The 16,004-nt window shown below is 49.7% G+C and overlaps 4 protein-coding genes across 4 annotated transcripts; 2 read left to right on the top strand and 2 right to left on the bottom strand.

Moving 5' to 3' along the window:
* Positions 1-337: 337 nt before the first annotated feature.
* Positions 338-1,838, top strand: HOO65_040449 (IMP-specific 5'-nucleotidase 1; the record flags this gene model as incomplete). Its single annotated transcript, XM_071002795.1, has 4 exons — positions 338-362; positions 449-484; positions 549-707; positions 778-1,838. 4 exons carry the CDS (start codon positions 338-340, stop codon positions 1,836-1,838), a joined length of 1,281 nt encoding a protein of 426 aa, XP_070859292.1.
* A 650-nt stretch (positions 1,839-2,488) lies between these two features.
* On the bottom strand, positions 2,489-5,374 carry HOO65_040448 (Serine/threonine-protein kinase HAL4/SAT4; the record flags this gene model as incomplete). Its single annotated transcript, XM_071002570.1, has 2 exons — positions 2,489-4,626; positions 5,326-5,374. 2 exons carry the CDS (start codon positions 5,372-5,374, stop codon positions 2,489-2,491), a joined length of 2,187 nt encoding a protein of 728 aa, XP_070859291.1.
* A 6,851-nt stretch (positions 5,375-12,225) lies between these two features.
* HOO65_040447 (uncharacterized protein) lies at positions 12,226-12,851 on the top strand (the record flags this gene model as incomplete). The annotated part of the gene is made up of 2 exons (XM_071003033.1): positions 12,226-12,722; positions 12,785-12,851. The coding sequence occupies 2 exons, from the start codon at positions 12,226-12,228 to the stop codon at positions 12,849-12,851; spliced, it is 564 nt and encodes a 187-aa protein (XP_070859290.1).
* A 1,244-nt stretch (positions 12,852-14,095) lies between these two features.
* HOO65_040446 (uncharacterized protein) lies at positions 14,096-15,781 on the bottom strand (the record flags this gene model as incomplete). Its single annotated transcript, XM_071000661.1, has 1 exon — positions 14,096-15,781. One exon carries the CDS (start codon positions 15,779-15,781, stop codon positions 14,096-14,098), a length of 1,686 nt encoding a protein of 561 aa, XP_070859289.1.
* Between the last annotated feature and the right edge of the window lie 223 nt (positions 15,782-16,004).

Below are 16,004 nucleotides of genomic sequence, written 5' to 3'. Positions count from 1 at the left end.
GGCTTGTGATGCGGCCACAGCCCCGCGTTATATAGCCTTGCTGTAGCCCAAATATTGGCTCTGCCTTCTTGAATCTTCGTTTCTCAAGATTTCGCACTTTGTACCAAGCACCTTGCCTTGTGATATTGCCGTTTTTCTTCTTTTTTTTTCTTCTTTTGGCCTTTGATCTTTTCTTTCTCTCATTGTCGAATCATCGTCGATTTGTGATACCCCTCCCTCCCTCCCTCACCCCCTCTCTTCATTGTCCCCAATATTTATCCCCAAACAACAGGCTCTTTGCCTCCAGGCTCTTCTTCCCACCAACTTACACCTTCAATTACATTTGTTCTTATCAATAATGACCACTAGATATCGTGTTGAGTGTAAGTCTCTCACAGCCTCTGGGACGAACGGGGCTTTGTTTCCTTTACCCCTCCTTTACCGTTTGTTTGGCTGACTAATCTCGCAGACGCTCTTAAGAGCCACCGCCGAGATCAACTCATCGGTAAGATCCTCCAAATGCTTCTATACATGGTGTCCGAGCTTTGCTAATTTCCCGTTCTCCTTAGAATGGATCAAGGCACTTCTTGCCGTCCCTTTTGTGCTGCACTCACAGCCCGCCGGTATCATCTCCAGCGAAGATGGAGCCGTTCAGCGCATGGCCACCGAGGCCCATCGGCGCTATGCTGAGATAATGAGCGATGTCGAGAGCATGATTGACCAAGATAGTGCGTACACTTAAGACCCAGCTCTAGGCAACCATCTGATGTTAACTTCTCTCATCACTGTCCCCTCTAGTCTCCTTCCGTCTATCGCAGAATCCGTTGCCGTCCAAACTCAATCTTCTCGTACCAACAGCTGGGCCATTCTTCACAAGGCTGCCACTAGAGGCCGCCTTCAAATACCAGGACAGCGTACGATATATCTCGTCACGGCGCTACGTGTCACCCTCGTTCAACGATGTTCGCCTGATTCTCAATTCCGCCCAGGTCATGGCAGTAACAGACGGCTCGCTCGAGCTAGCCACCTTTGACGGAGATGTCACGCTATACGAGGACGGCCAATGCCTTGAGCCTGACTCGCCCATCATTCCACGGCTACTAGATCTGCTGCGGCGTAACGTCAAGATCGGAATTGTCACAGCCGCCGGTTATGCCACGGCCGAGGGCTACTACACTCGACTCCACGGATTGCTCACAGCCATCGCAGCATCGCACGATTTGACTGATGCCCAAAAGAACTCGGTCGTTATTGTCGGTGGAGAGGCCAACTACCTATTCAAAATGTCACTCGGTTCTGAACACCTGCTTGAGCCCGTTCCACGTTACCAGTGGCTGACGGCCGAAATGTCGCGCTGGAGTGAAGCTGATATCACCACACTTCTCAACACGGCCGAGGAGGCGCTGGCCGACTGCGTGCGCAGCATGAATTTACCAGCTACCATCATCCGCAAGGACCTGGCAGTCGGCATTATCCCGCGCGAACCACACATTCGTCTGCCGCGCGAGTCGCTTGAGGAGACGGTGCTTGTCGTGCAAAAGACGTTGGAGCTTAGCAGCATGGGCCTGCCGCCTGGCCGCAAAATCCCATTCTGTGCCTTCAATGGTGGTCGCGACGTGTTTGTCGACATTGGTGACAAGAGCTGGGGCGTTACGGTGGCGCAAAAGTTCTTCCGTGCCTCAGCTGGGTCGATGATTCGTCCTGAGAACACGCTGCACGTTGGCGACCAGTTTCTCAGTGCCGGTTCTAACGACTTCAAGGCACGCAGTGTGGCTACAACAGCATGGATCGCAAGCCCGACTGAGACGTTGGATTTGCTAGATGAACTTTCAAGCCTGCTAGGAAAAAAGCGAGAGTAGCAGAAGCAGAACGCAAGTAGGATTGGGTGGGGGCTGTAGGGGAAGCCATAGACAAGTAATATGAATATGGCCCTGGGTACCTGCATATATCACAGGCAGTTGCATAATCAATGACGTCACATAATTTGCGTTATAGTCTTATTTTTCTTTCTTTTTTCTTTTTTTCTTCGTACAACACAAACTTTCATTGACTCAAACATTCGATCTCAAAGCTAAGCAAGAAACAAGCCTGCACGCACGTGCCAACCAGTCAATCATTCATTCCCTTTCCTTTCCTTGCCGGTCCATTTTGATTCCGATATAGAGAAGAACAAACACCCAAACTCCGCCCACGCAAACAAATAGACTTTGTTACAAGCCGCGATGAAACAAGACCCCCAACCAGGCCAAGAGACAACAAGAGACCGCTACTCAAAAGATGCCAACCAATGATATGAGAGAACATGGCAAAACATGAAGGGTAAAAAAAAAAAAAAAAGAAAACAGACACAAGAAACAAGAAACATACATAAAAGACAATTAAAGACCATAGTAAACGACCAAAAGTATAGAGCAAAAAATAACGAGGATGAGCATGGGGCTGCTAATCCCAACCTCGTGCAGATGTTCAAGAACTTTCACGCACAGCTCCGGCACAGCATAGACAACATCTAATGTCCAGTGCGGCCGATAAAATGGCTGTGCGTGTTGGCGGGGGGGAGGTGGTTGTGGCAGGCAATCAGGCGCGTGTTGCGCAGCGTGCCGGCTTTGGACACGTCAATAGGTACCGGGTCTTCGTACGAGTCAGCCTGGCAGCACTCAATACCACGAATCCAGCGGTGGTTAACCACCTCAGTCATGGTAATGCGCTTAGCCGGGTCTGGATGCAGCATACGCAGGAGGAGACGGCGTAGCACAGGCGGGAATACAAACAGGTCAAAGGCCTTGTAGAACGGGTAGTCGGCCTCGCGATCCTTGGTGCCAGCCGCACACGCCTCGTCGAACTTGACCCAGCCACGCACCAACGAATCGTAGTGCGTCTGACCAGCCTCAGCACGTGTCCACAGGCCTGAGCCAAAAATGAGATTGATCATAATCACTGCTGAGCTCCAGACGTCCAGCGGCCGCGGGTCGTAGTCGGTCTTGTTGGCTAACACCTCAGGGGCAATATATGGCTCACTGCCGCAAATACCGGGATGGCACAGACGTGCAACGCCCATGTTCTTGCCACAGACACCGCCAGCCTCACGCAAGCCGGGATGGATGCCAGAGAATACATCAGATACGCCAAAATCGGTAATCTTGAGCTTGCTGTCGTTCGTAATGAGCAGGTTTTCAAGTTTGATGTCACGGTGGGCAATGCCGTTGGAATGCAGATAGTTGACGCCCTGCACCAACTGCTTGAACAGACACTGCCGGTCCTTTTCGCGCTCGGCCTTTTTAAGGCAGCCTGACTCAACAATCGAGTAGAGATCGCCCGCTCCACAGTACTCCATCACATGGTTCCAACGGCCCTTGTGTGTGCACAGCGCAAGTGTCTCGACAATGTTAGGGTGGTGCAATGACTTGGCAATGGTGAATTCAGACTTGACCTTTTTCTCATATTGCTCCTGCGTGTCTGCCTTGGACTTGGCTCGGAACTCCTTGACCGCCACGTACTCGCTGGTGTCCCTGCGAATCATGCGGACAACTGTCGACGTCGCGCCCTTTCCAAGGTGGTTGACGCGGCGGCCCAGTCGACTCTCGTAACTATAGTCGCCCATAAGCTCTGTAGTTACCACGAGGAAGTCATCAGGCAGGCTCAAGCTCATGCGGCGCGCCTTGACACCGGTGCCGGTCTCGGGGATAAAGGCCCATGGCGAACGGGTCAGCCGCATGTGAGGCTCATCAGCACACTGCTCCTGTTCACAAGCAGGGTTTGTTGGCTGCTTCATAGCAGCCGCCTCGCGCTGCGAGCTAGCATCGAAGCTGTTAGCACGGCTTTTGTCGCCCCCCACAGGCTCTAGCTTGCCATTGCTGTTGTTCTTTCCTGGGATTTTGAAGGCCCGGGTGAGACTAAGTCCTGTTGACGAGCGCTTGCTCCGACTAAGGAACGAAATGTTGCCTCCAGAGGTAGCCACGGGCTTGCCATTAGCTACCGGCGGCGACGCTGACGGTTGCATGATGGTAGGTGTGGAAGATGGAGCCGAAGTGGACACAGGAGTCATGACTTGGGGAGTGGGAGATGGAGTTCTGGTGGCAGCAGCGTTAGCATGGGCAGACGGAGCCGGCGCCAAAGCAGCGTTGCTGTTGGCCTGGCCGCTGCGGAGGGGAATGCGCATCTCGAGATCGGCAGAATCACGAGATGGGGGGGTGACAGAGCGCTGTGACTGGCCGTCACCAGATTTAGACAGAAGGAAACGACGATTGCCAGAGGAAGACTTGGGACGAGTAGGGCTCTGGTCAGCCGGTGTAGCAGCAGCACTCAAGTCTTTTGTTGGTGTAGAAGCGTTGTTATTCCTGCGGAAGATGCTGGTCATACGTGTAAAGGAAAAGCTTCCCGATCCACGGCCGTTCCGCTTCGGCACCGATGGAGACAGCTGACTCTTAGTCGGCTGTACAATAGATGGAGAAGCAGTGGTGGAGGTGGAAGTGGCGGAACTATGCTGTTCAAGCTCGCCTGAGTTAGTGCCAAAATGGCCGCCGTCGTCAGATTCCGAGGTTTCTTCAATGGACGGTGGAAGATCGGTATATAGATTAGGGGTCAGCCGCGGGGACTGGCCTGAAGAAGAGGGGGAGTAGGGGAAGATGAAGTCGGAGGCTTCGTGGTCTGTAAATAAGAGCAGGAAAAAAAAATAGAGTTAGTGGATGGGTGCAACAGCAAGGATGAGATGTGACATGAAGTTTTATGTAGGGGGAACTTGACGAGAAGAAAAAAGAGACGAGCAGGAAGAAAATGCAGTGCAGATGGTATTGGCGGGGGCTGGAGTGGACTGTAACAACACAACAGGCTGCTGGGCTGAGCGAAGTAGGCCTGGAGGATGGCAATTGGCGCTGTAGAAAAAGGACTACAGGGCCTAAACGACGCTGAACTAGGCCATAGGGGGACAAGGATTCAGAGTAGTCAGCATTACAGCGGGGGTAGGCTGCAAGGGCGCTGTAAATAGCAGCCACTTGCTGTATCTGAAGCCATATCCAGTGACAAGTCCTATAACAGCCCCGTAGAGCAGCAGCACTCATCCCGCTCGTAAGCTATCCCGTCCTCCCGATACGGCCACAACACCTCTTGAATTCTCCAGCACTTCTCTTTTTTCCTCTCTTTTGTTTCCTTTCCTCGGTCGCATGCGAAAAATAAGCACTCAAGAGAGGAATGGTCCAAAACGCATTGTAAGAAGATAGCTTTGTCTCCCCTTCCAATGTCGTCATCGACCGCTTAGACCCGAGTATAATTCAACATTTGTACCACGAACCAGCGCCAAAAAACAGTACCAAAAACACAGGGACACAGGAAACACAACGATGGACTTACCAGCTGTCGTTGTCCCGCTGACGTTGTGCGGAATGTCAATTGCCGACATTGTGGCGACGAGATGGACCACGGCGTTCTCTAGTTGCGAAAGACTTGCCGCACTATGAGTAAGCGCGCCAATGCGTACTGTGCGTTTGTATATAAACACACGCAATACCACAGTGTGAATTGCCCTGTGCCGACAATTCGAACAGAAAAGGAACAGAAAGAATAGAAAAAAAAAGAAAAGGAGAAAAAAAATAAGAAATTAGCACTGAAGGCGGATTTCAAACGTTCAGCACGTTGTTTCCGGGTCTTTCTGCGTCGTTGATCGTATGCAACAGTGAGTAAAGAGAAAGTCGAGGAAGTCGAAAAATACTCGAGAGGCTTCGAGAGGCTAGTATGAGGATAGTGGGGGTGGCCCTCGATTTAGCGCAGTAAACTGCTCTCTCTCTTTTTTGCTTTCGTCTGGAGAAACTCCAAGACAGGGTGGGATGCAGAGCAAGAGTATCGTTTGCAAGGAAGCTGAACGATCAAGTTGTCGCCTCGCGAGCAGAGGACGCAATGTGGGCAGCTTGTGTAAATGCGGCGATAAGCCCGGCAACGGCGTGGCCAAATAGAGAAAACAAGGCAGAAAAAGCGAGAAAATAACGAGACGAGGGGTGGGAAAAGAGAGCCGGTTTTCCGCGTCAATTTTTTTTTCTTCCTTGGAGGGGTGCAGATTGCGAGGAAGCGAGCAGCAGTGAAAGTGGATTCTGTTCTGCGTGGGTTGCGCCTTTTTTCGACTGCTTGAGATGAACGAGTTGTCGAATCTATTTTATCGCAAAGGCTTGGTGTGTCTCTTGGCGACAAAGCGGGGTGTTGCGTTGAGGATACTGAGCAGCAAAGGCCGTTCGCTCACTGCAATGTAAGAGAGTCGTTATGTGGTAGGCTCAGAAAGGGGACTGAGTGCAGGAGAGTCGAAGACAACGGCGGTAACAGGTGGTTCATTCCCAGAGAAGTCCAGGCACGGGCAGTGTGTGAGAAGTATGTAGAGATACAGGAAGATCGATAGGAGGGCAGGGCAATAGTGGGAGAGGTACGGATAAACCAAGACCAGCACGGCAGTCTGAACTGTATCGTGTCTTGAAAGGTGCGTAGATGCGTAGATGCGTGGGTGCGTTGTAGTTGAAAGGTTGAGTGAGAAGAGCAAGGGCAGTTTCAGTTGAAGTTGCAGCTGCAGAAAGACAAGCAAGCAAGCAAACAGACACGAGAAACCAGACAGGGTGTTGGTCGCGGAAGAGTCGAGGTTATATAGTATAGCAGAGCACTAGAATGTAAGAATTGGGAACACAGAAGATGGATGGGGAGAAGGAAAGAAAACGGCAATGACCTAGAAGACAAAATCGAGAGGGAGTGCTCCTGCTTAAAAAAGAAGCTAGTGGCAGCCTGGGTAAAAAGAACTCCGGGGCAAGTCTGGAAGATAGGGCCAGGCACTTGGCAGGTTAGAACCAAGGGAAGCGAATTTATTTAGCGGACGAACGTCTTGACTTCTGGTCTACAGAGAAGAGAAAAGAGAGAAGAGCGAAGAAAGAAGTGAGCCATTGCGGCTACGGCAGCGTGCCCCGTGAGGAAAGGTGGAAGGGGAGGGAGTAACCATATAATGTGCAAATAAACATGGACAAGATCCGATCAAGGGTTTGATAAGTTGTAAAGGAAAATTGTCATTGAAAGAGGCAACAAAGGCTATGAGAAAACAAAACTACAGCACAAAAGAAAGCAGCCCACGCCCGAAAGGAAAAAAAAAAAAAGGAAAAAGGTACCCCATACTTGGCAGGGCCCGCGTGCGGATGGTGTTCTCCAAAGTACCAGGTACCTGCTCGCATTTGCATGGGTTACTACACAAGTGAGTTCTGTCTGCACATCTCAATGAGTCGGTAAATTGACAATAAATTCGGCAGAAAAAGGAAAGAGGAAAAAAAAAGAAAGAAAGAAAAGGAAAGAGCCAAAAGAGATACCAAGTAATCAGAAAAAACACCCCTCTAACCCCCCCCCCCCCCCCCCCCGTGTGTCGGCCCAGAGCATAGCGCTTGGCCTGCTCGTCAGCTCTTCCGCCTTGTCTGCTCCAAAATCTTCGGCCAAGTCGGCCGTTTTGGCTTTTGTATGCCAGCACGTAACCCAAGTGGCTGCTTGACTTATACACGCCAGCCCCATTCTAGGGCCCGATGATCATCCAGGCGGCCTTGGCCGATTATCTTACTCTCACTTTACCCTCCGCACTCTACTCTACGCCAGCTTTGCCTTGTGCCAAGCCCACCAAAGCCTCCCCCAGGGAGCCTTGTCAGTCAGGGCCATCCGCCAGTCTCGCCGGGCCGGCAGTCGAGCTACATTCCAACAGAAAGAAGATGAGAAAGAAAATGCCCAATTTGTCACCGTCGGCAACTCTATTCTCTCCCAAGCCCGCTTTCCACCTCCCCCCCCCTCCCCCCTCCTCTCCCTCCTTTCTCTTGCTTAGGCTCTTCAGACTCTGCCAAGGCCCAATACAGTACACAAAGTCTTGTAAGAGACTGAACAACAATCCAAACACCAAACATATGCCGGTCCTTTGGGGCTTTCTCTTTCTTCTTGGCACCAGGGAAGTCGTAGACACGCATACCGGCAGTGCCACGATTGCTACCACTGCAACCGCAATGCCAAGATATTTTCCTGTCTTGTCTGTAAGAAAGAGCGAGAGAGAGACATACACACGTACGTCGATAGAGAAAGGGAAGGCAAGGGAAGGAGGAGAAGTAACGGAGATTCCCTCTCTCTGCTCCCCAGCATTGCCGCCGCGCGTTGTCTACTGTATAACCGCCTGTTTTTCCTCTGTGCAACTTGCCTCCGCCTCCGTTTTACCCTTTACATGCCGTAGTTCTTGGCAGCCAAGAAGAAAGTCCCAGCCAAGAAATTGCATCCGTAAAACGTAGAACACAGGCATAGAGTAGAGGATGACAGAGAAAAAGGAAAGCGACTCAGACAGCAACAAGAGACCTTTGATGTTCAACATCCACTCCTTCCTCTGCTTGTTTTGCTTCGCTTTCTTGGCACTTGGTCTTGGTTTAGCCTTGTTTGCTATGCCCTTTTGAATAATCGTCTATGGTTATGCCGGGTTGGTACTGCTTTCCTGTCGCTAATCCACGTATTGTAGGTCACTTCTACGTAGATGTCTCGCGAAAACAACATGCCAAGAAGCTAGTTGCCCATTACATTCTAGTGGACGTCCCATGCTCTCTCCATTGGCCAGACTTTAGCCTACCGAGGGTATTTTTAGAGAATTTAGATGAACTTTTTCCAAGCAGGAAAAAACCCCATCTAATCTGGCTCATGAGGATCGATTTTTCCCTGGTTCTCATGCAGACCCTAATTTACGTCAGAACCCTTAAATGGATGCGGACAACGAATAGAATGATTAACACTAGCTTCGTCGTAGTTGCCACCGATGAAGTTTTTTTTTTCTTTTTTTTTTTTTTTTTTTTCCCTCTATTCACACAGCTTGCCCTCGAAGCCGAGGCCGATGATAGTAGCCTACCTTATCGTTGTGCTTTTTTTCTTCTCTTTTTGCCTCCTTCTGATTTAATCCCGGCCGAGTTTATGTCATGCTTTCTCTTTCTTTCTTTTTACTCTGCTGCTCTTTTCTTTTCGTTCTCATTGTTTTCCTGCCCCTCCAAGTTTCTCAAATGACCCCGAACTAGCTCCTCCTATCAATCTTGGGATTCAGCGCAAAAAGGGTTGGCATTACCAGATCTAATGGGGCTCTCTGCGACTGGTGCGGAAGCTTTGTGTCTTATTTCTATCTATAAGCCCGCTTTGTTGCTATATACGTAGGGGTGGATACAACACGCCAGGTCTGGGCGATTAATGTTGCTACGGCCTGCAAACAAAATCACTAACAAGAAAAGCACGGCTTGCTCATGAACGTGAGTAAAACATGCAATAAGCCTCTGTAAAAACAGGCTATTGAATGAGGAAAAAAAATGGCTACGGCCCTTCTGCAAGCACGCCGCAACAGCATAAGGTGATGGCAAAAAATAGAGAGGGCAAGGACGTTTTCATAGTGTGATAAGCACGCAAGAACGCAAGCAAAAGAGCAAAAAAACTTGCCAAGTCTTCTTGGCCCAAGCCAAGAGCAGCGGATGGAAAAGAAAGGGCTTGCGAGGCATTGCCAGGTGAGCGAAACAGGAGCGGGAGAAAGGCCAACGTGCTCAGATTTAGGAATAAAAAAAAAGCACAGTCCAGGCCAGACAGCAACCACCTGCTTTTCCGTAGGCTTGGCAATCAACTGTACTAATTGCAAGCAGGATTCGTGTTTGCTAAAGATTGATGTGTCTGTCTATGGCCACATCTAGGGCACATAAGCCCTGTTGCGGACGGGATTGTTACAGGGCCTGAATGACAGTCACCGCATGGAAGCAAGGCCCATCTGGAATTCCGAAGCGGTGGCCAAGAGCAAAGCCAAGAAGATTGTCATTGCCAAGCATGAAAATGTTTGTATGCCTGGTGGGATAGTAACGATAAAGGGCGAGACCTACTTGGGCTTTTTCTCTTATTTTGAATGAGATGTCTCTACCACATAGCACACAGCTACGGATGATTTCGATGCTAATACCAGACGAGCTACTGGTATGGTACTTCTTTTTGGATTTATTGTTTTAATTGGTATCCGAAGCTCGCCCGGCAAGAGGTAAGCGATAATATTGTTGGGAACTATTATTACGTAGCATGTCTGATACTAAAAAAAATAGAACTGGGCCTTCTATGACAACTTCTTGTCACCAGTCTCGTCGACAACTATCATTCCTAGGCCGATCTTGGTCATAGCTTTCAGCAGAGCAGCCCTACAGCCATAAGATAGCAGAGAGGGAACGCGTGCGTACCATACAGGTGATTGATTGCATAGTTACTTTGGCTTCCCCTACCTACTTACATGCAAATGAATCATATAACGTGCGTGTTCCCCGGATGACATGCCGATCAGGTAAAGCCTCAGCCAGACTAAGCTTTACAGCATGTGAGACTTACATATGCAGCCACACATACACACGCGGTCTTCTTGCCTCGCACTCGCACTCGCACACAGCACTTCCCACAACCATGCAACAACACACGACTAACACACTGCCGTCCGCTTTACATTATTAACCTAATTTTATTTTGTGGATTTGTCGATGTTGTTGGTGCTGCTGTTCCTCACTTCGCTGCTGCTGCTGCTGCTGCTTGCTATGTTTTATGTGCTGCTATTAAACAGAAAGTGCCTACGTCACTGAAGACTACATGGATGACTAATTGCCCACATACTCCCTCCCGTCTTGGCAGCCACGGAATAACAAAAAAGCGCGCTCTTTCCTTGCGCTGCACTCATCCTTTCCTAAGATAAGATCAAGCGAAACTCGAGGAGTGAGCCTTCCTCCAGATAGAACCCCCCCCAAGTCTTTTTTTATTTCACCATGTTTTTGCTCAAATTCCTGCACCCAACAAAATAAGACCGGCTGTTTGACAAATCACCAAAGGAAGCTTTGCAATCTTCCGATCCAAGGTTGGGGCTGTAATTGCCATCCTGCTCTTTTTCATGTCTTGTGCCTCTTGTCCAGCGAGTTACGCCTTGTCTCTGTCCTCATGTATGTTTGAAAATTTTCTCCTTCACATGTTGTGCGGTATAAGGAGAGAGGAAGCAACAGAAAACTTGCATAAAATTCCTGATCTGACAACAAGCCAACCAGAGAATAGATTTCATTTTCGGAGCCGAATTTCCTGCCTTGGACCTGGGTCTGGGCCTGGCTGGGCTTCGTCTTCTTGCTAAAGAACGAAGACCCTGTTGGAAAGCGGACATGAAACTATGCCGGAGTCCACCTGCACCCCCCCTCCCAGAAAATAGGACCCCCACCCCTATTCCTTCTTTCCCCTCAATCCAGACATTGGCTGCTGGTTACTGGCCACACCTTAGTAACTTACTAGCTGACTTGCGACTAAACCACCTGACGACCTTGTTTGACCGAGGTCTTTTCCCTCTGGGCTTCTTTACGGATTCTGCATCCAGTGATCGGCCCTTCTTGCGGTTAATCGAAGGGCTAAGGGGAGAGGCGGAAATAAGCCTACCAGGAGTTATTCTAAGGCCCGCTGCCCCAAGAGCCCAAGAACCCCAAGACTCCGAGTTTCAATGCAATGTAATCTTGAGCTGACCCAGACTAGACCCAGCCCAGATTAGGTGGCATTCGCTCGTCCGCCTCGTCTTCCGGCTTTGCTGTCCTTTGGTCTTGTCTTGGGTTTGTGGTGGTTTAGGAGGGGAGAAAGGAACGCTAGAACTACAATAGCATGAATCAAGAGGAAGCAGAGCTGAAGGACGAAGTTGGGAGGAAGACAAGGAATAATAAGGAATCAAGCAAGCAACGAGAGAAATAAAAAAAAAAAACAGGGCGAGAGAAAAGAGCAGGGAATAAATATCATGATATAGAGTGGGGGTTGTCATGCTTTCATGCTTAAAGAGCGGGAAAAACTACATGATAACTGCAGGGCTTTTGCTTTAGTTTAGGAAATTGATTTTCTAGGAAGCAATTCAGGGCAAACGTCAAGCATCGCCCGTTAGCTTACGACACAGAGACATGGCAAAAAGCAACAGCCTTTGTAGTAATATCTAGAATGTTTGCCTTTTAGCCGTTTAGTGTTGTGTGCAGTGGCTAATTCATCTCATGGGCTTCCGGCATCCATCCGAAGTCTTGGTGAGTAGAGGCTTGAGAACGGCTTCAGATGAAGCACTAAAGCGGCCCGCCAACCCATATTAGTATAAGGGCGTCAATGGGCCCGGGAAGATGGCGTAAGGCAGACTCTTCTTTGAACCTGTGACTTACAGACGATGAACAACGTGATCCCAAACATCTAGGCTTTTTCATATACTAACCCTAACCCGCAATGCTTAGTCTTCCAGACCATGACTCCGAGTCTTCGCGAGTCATCATTGATATACTTCTTGAGAACTTGGCTGCGATGAAAATAGATGCTGACTCAATTGACCCATGCGGCACAGACCATCCCGAATCTTATTCCCAAGACGTCACTAATGACGTCACAATCTATGAGTGCGTGCTCGCCGAGCTCCAGCAAGCTCAACAGCTTTTGAGCGACCAAGCCTTAGCCAGGAGCGCTAGCCAAGCTGCTGAGAGTGATGCGAAGCTGATTAGAAAGTACCAACGAGAGGAGAAACACGAATCCCGCGATCGCTGGCTTGCATTAGAGCTGTCTAAGACTAAGGGCAATGGAGTTGTTGGCGCGAGTGGATTTGGCGATGTGGAAGATACTGATGATTCCGATGCAGAGCTCACGTCTGCCACGTCCACTAAAGATACACTAGGCAATGAGGACTTGACTCAGACCCAAGAAAACGATGACGACTCAGTTTGCGATGAGGAGTACGCGCTTCAGGATATCTCTACTAGCGCCCCGAGAGACAGGTGCTTCATATGCCTGACAGAATTGCCGCCAGATTGGCTGCTTTATATGGGATGCAACCACGCATATTGCCGTTCTTGTATGCGTGACCTCTTCAAAGCATCGTTTCGCGATGAGTCCCTATTCCCCCCGCGTTGCTGCAAAAACAATATACCCATTACACACAACCGATTTCTAAATGAGCGCCTCATGACGATATATAATGCCAAGGCGATCGAGTTTGGTACACCGCCCGGCGAGAGGGTTCACTGCTATCAGCCCCGGTGTGGATCATTCATCCCGTGCAACCCCGCGGCGGTAAAGGGACGGATCGTGGACATAGTTGGGTGCCCAACCTGCTCGCGCCGTACGTGTGTTCGTTGCAAAGGCCGTGAACATATTGGGGAGGATTGCCCACCGGATGAGGCAACCTTGGCAGTACGAGAATTAGCGCGGGAAAATGGGTGGCAGGAGTGTCGAAAATGTCGACAAGTGGTTGAGTTGAGAATAGGCTGTCATCACATTAGTGAGTCTTTGTCGGTTAGAGGGAAACTAGGTTTTGTCAAGGGCAAATGGAAGAGTACAACTCTTTGGCTAACTTTTTGAACGCATCTAGCCTGCCGTTGCTCTTTTCAGTTCTGCTATGTGTGTGGGGTGGAGTGGAAAAAATGTCAGTGTCCACAATGGGAAGAAAGACGGCTTATCGCTCGTGCCGAGGCCGTGGTGGATCGGGGGGGCGTAAACCAACAAAACCGCCCATTAGCTGTTGCTAACATGCAACGTATTTTACGACATAACCATGTCTGTGACCACGTACACTGGAATACACTGGGTGGCTCACGCAATTGCGAGGATTGTGGCGACCGGTTGCCCATGTACATCTACGAATGTAGACAATGTCGTATTCTTCGGTGTCGGCGGTGTCGGTTTAACCGGGCCTGAGATTGAAGAAGACAGGAAGCCTTGAAGAATGGGTGGCGGATATTGAGTTAAGTAAGCATAGATTAATCAACTTAATCACAAACAGGACTGGCCAGGTCCGGAAAAAGAACAGACGTAAAAAGGATAGTAGGGCATGAATATAATACGTAAACAGAAAGAGATATCATAATACATCAAGGGAGACGCAAAATAACTAAGGCACTCTAGCAGGGAAGAAGAAGAATGACAAAAGAGAATCAGCAAAGAACAAGCCGGGGCCACTTGGCCCAGCCTGGGTTGGGCCTGTATTCCCAACACTTGAAGCTCCAACAGAAAGATGAAGAAAATACTCCAAAAAAACACATAAACGATGCCCAACAACGCACTCGGAGAAACAAACCTATCTCCAGTCGGAGAAGAGAGAACCCCGCACTCAGCAGGACTGGCCCATGGGTAATCCGAAGTTGGTTGTTTTCTTGAATCGTAAGGGAATATCCGGCTCATCATCACCGTCCTCATCAACAAGGTCAGCCACTGCCCGTGGCCGCTTGGATATCTCTCTGCTACCTGCACCATATTCCCATTTGTCTGATTTTGGTATTTTTGACTCTGGTTCTGCGCCTGCCTCTGTGTTTTCCTCTATTGCTGCGTCTTTTTCTGCTTCTGCCACAGGCACTGGCAGTGGCGGTGGTGCGAACTGGCTTTGATCGTCATTTTCACTGTGTGCTAAGCTCTCTGGACTTGCTTCACGGCTGATTTTGACAGCTTCCAGTTTCTCCGATAGCTTGGCTAAAAAGATTTCGTCTTTCGCCGGGATGTTTGTTATCATCAATGGACCTGTTAATGGTTGGTCGTGCTTGGGTGGCATCAGCGTACCCTCAAAGTCTTCGGCATCCGCAATAGTGTGGCGTGTCGCAGCCAGCACGGGGTCCTGGGAAGCATTGTTGATAGCTTTAGAATTGTCACCAGAAAGATACGAGTCGGTTTGGGAGACAGGAAATTGGGGACAACAACTTGGCCCACTTTGTTGGTCCAGCAACAGATTCTGTTTACCCTCCTCATCTTTTCCTTCGCATGCATCTACCCTTGGTTGATATGTGTGACTAACATCAAACACTGTTGGATTCCCAAGAGCAGCTGGAGTCTCATAACAGTGGTTTGGAGTCGGACCATTCATAGTGTTTGCGCCCGTAGTGGAACATGTAGCGGCTGTGAAACTAGGAAATTTCGATAGCGAGTGGTTGGGGGTGTGGCCAGCATGAATCTTGAGTCTAACACTTTCGTGAACAGCCAGCATCTGCAATGTGTCTTCGGGAGGGACGCCGCCGCCGTGGTGTGGAAGCATGCGATCGCTGGATGGTGACTTGAGCGTGCTGGCTTCAGTATCAACATCTTGGTCTCCATCCAGATCTGGATCGGTGTGGCTACCGTCTTCTGCTGGGGTTTCAAGCATGAAGGGCTTAATACACGTTTCTGCTGGAAGAGGGGCAGGCTCTATATCCGTAAAAGTAGGCGATTTTATTGCCGTTGCCTTGATTGGAATGCCTTCGAGCTCAGGGTGAATCTCGTGGATATCGATTGTGGGAACCGATGACCGTTTTGTCGCCAAAAAGTCCATAGGCGCAACTGGGCCTTGGACTGGGGCAGGAGACAGGAGGGCCGAAGTGGTGCGTAGTTGTGGGTGCGGCTGTAACTGCGACTGCGAGACTAGGCTAGCATCGTCCGTAGCAGGCTTCAAAGGCGAGAGCAATATTGAATCCGAGCTGTCTGCGCCGCCTCTAAGTCCAACAGGGTGGTTATTTCCATCCATTAGTAATGATATTGATGAGTCCAAGCCAAGCCTTTGACGCAGGACGCCATTTTCGCTCTCTAGGTGCCGTACATTATTCCGCAGCTTATAGATCTCTTCAAGCAGCTGGTCTCGTTCTGTTTCCATCAGGTTGACGGCCTCGTCCATGATGTTTCGTTCCTCCATATATACTTCCTCGGCACGAGCACGGTTGGCTTCCAGGTATTTCCGTTCAGACTCCCAGGCCTCTCGAACAGCCTGGTTCTGAGCCTCCATATGGCGTAGAGCAGCATAAAGACTCATATTAGAGGCGCTGATGACGGCGCTCATGGTTGTATAGGCCAAGGATGATGAAGACTGCGTCGGTAGGCGTAATTGGACTTGTGAGGGGGTTTCGCTTTTAGACTCGGAAGGCTGTAGATGGGGTGCTAGAGGAAAGACAAATGGGGGAGGACAAGGAGTGCTAAAAGCAGCCATTTTCTGGGGCAGTTCTTATAAAATAATGGGTGTGGTGGATAACCAAAGAGTGGTGTCTTTTTGTCGATTTTTTTTT

Source organism: Ceratocystis lukuohia (assembly GCF_044167205.1).
Source record: "Ceratocystis lukuohia strain C4212 chromosome Unknown Supercontig4_pilon, whole genome shotgun sequence".
NCBI lineage: Eukaryota > Fungi > Ascomycota > Sordariomycetes > Microascales > Ceratocystidaceae > Ceratocystis > Ceratocystis lukuohia.
This window is presented reverse-complemented; position numbering and strand designations above follow the sequence as displayed.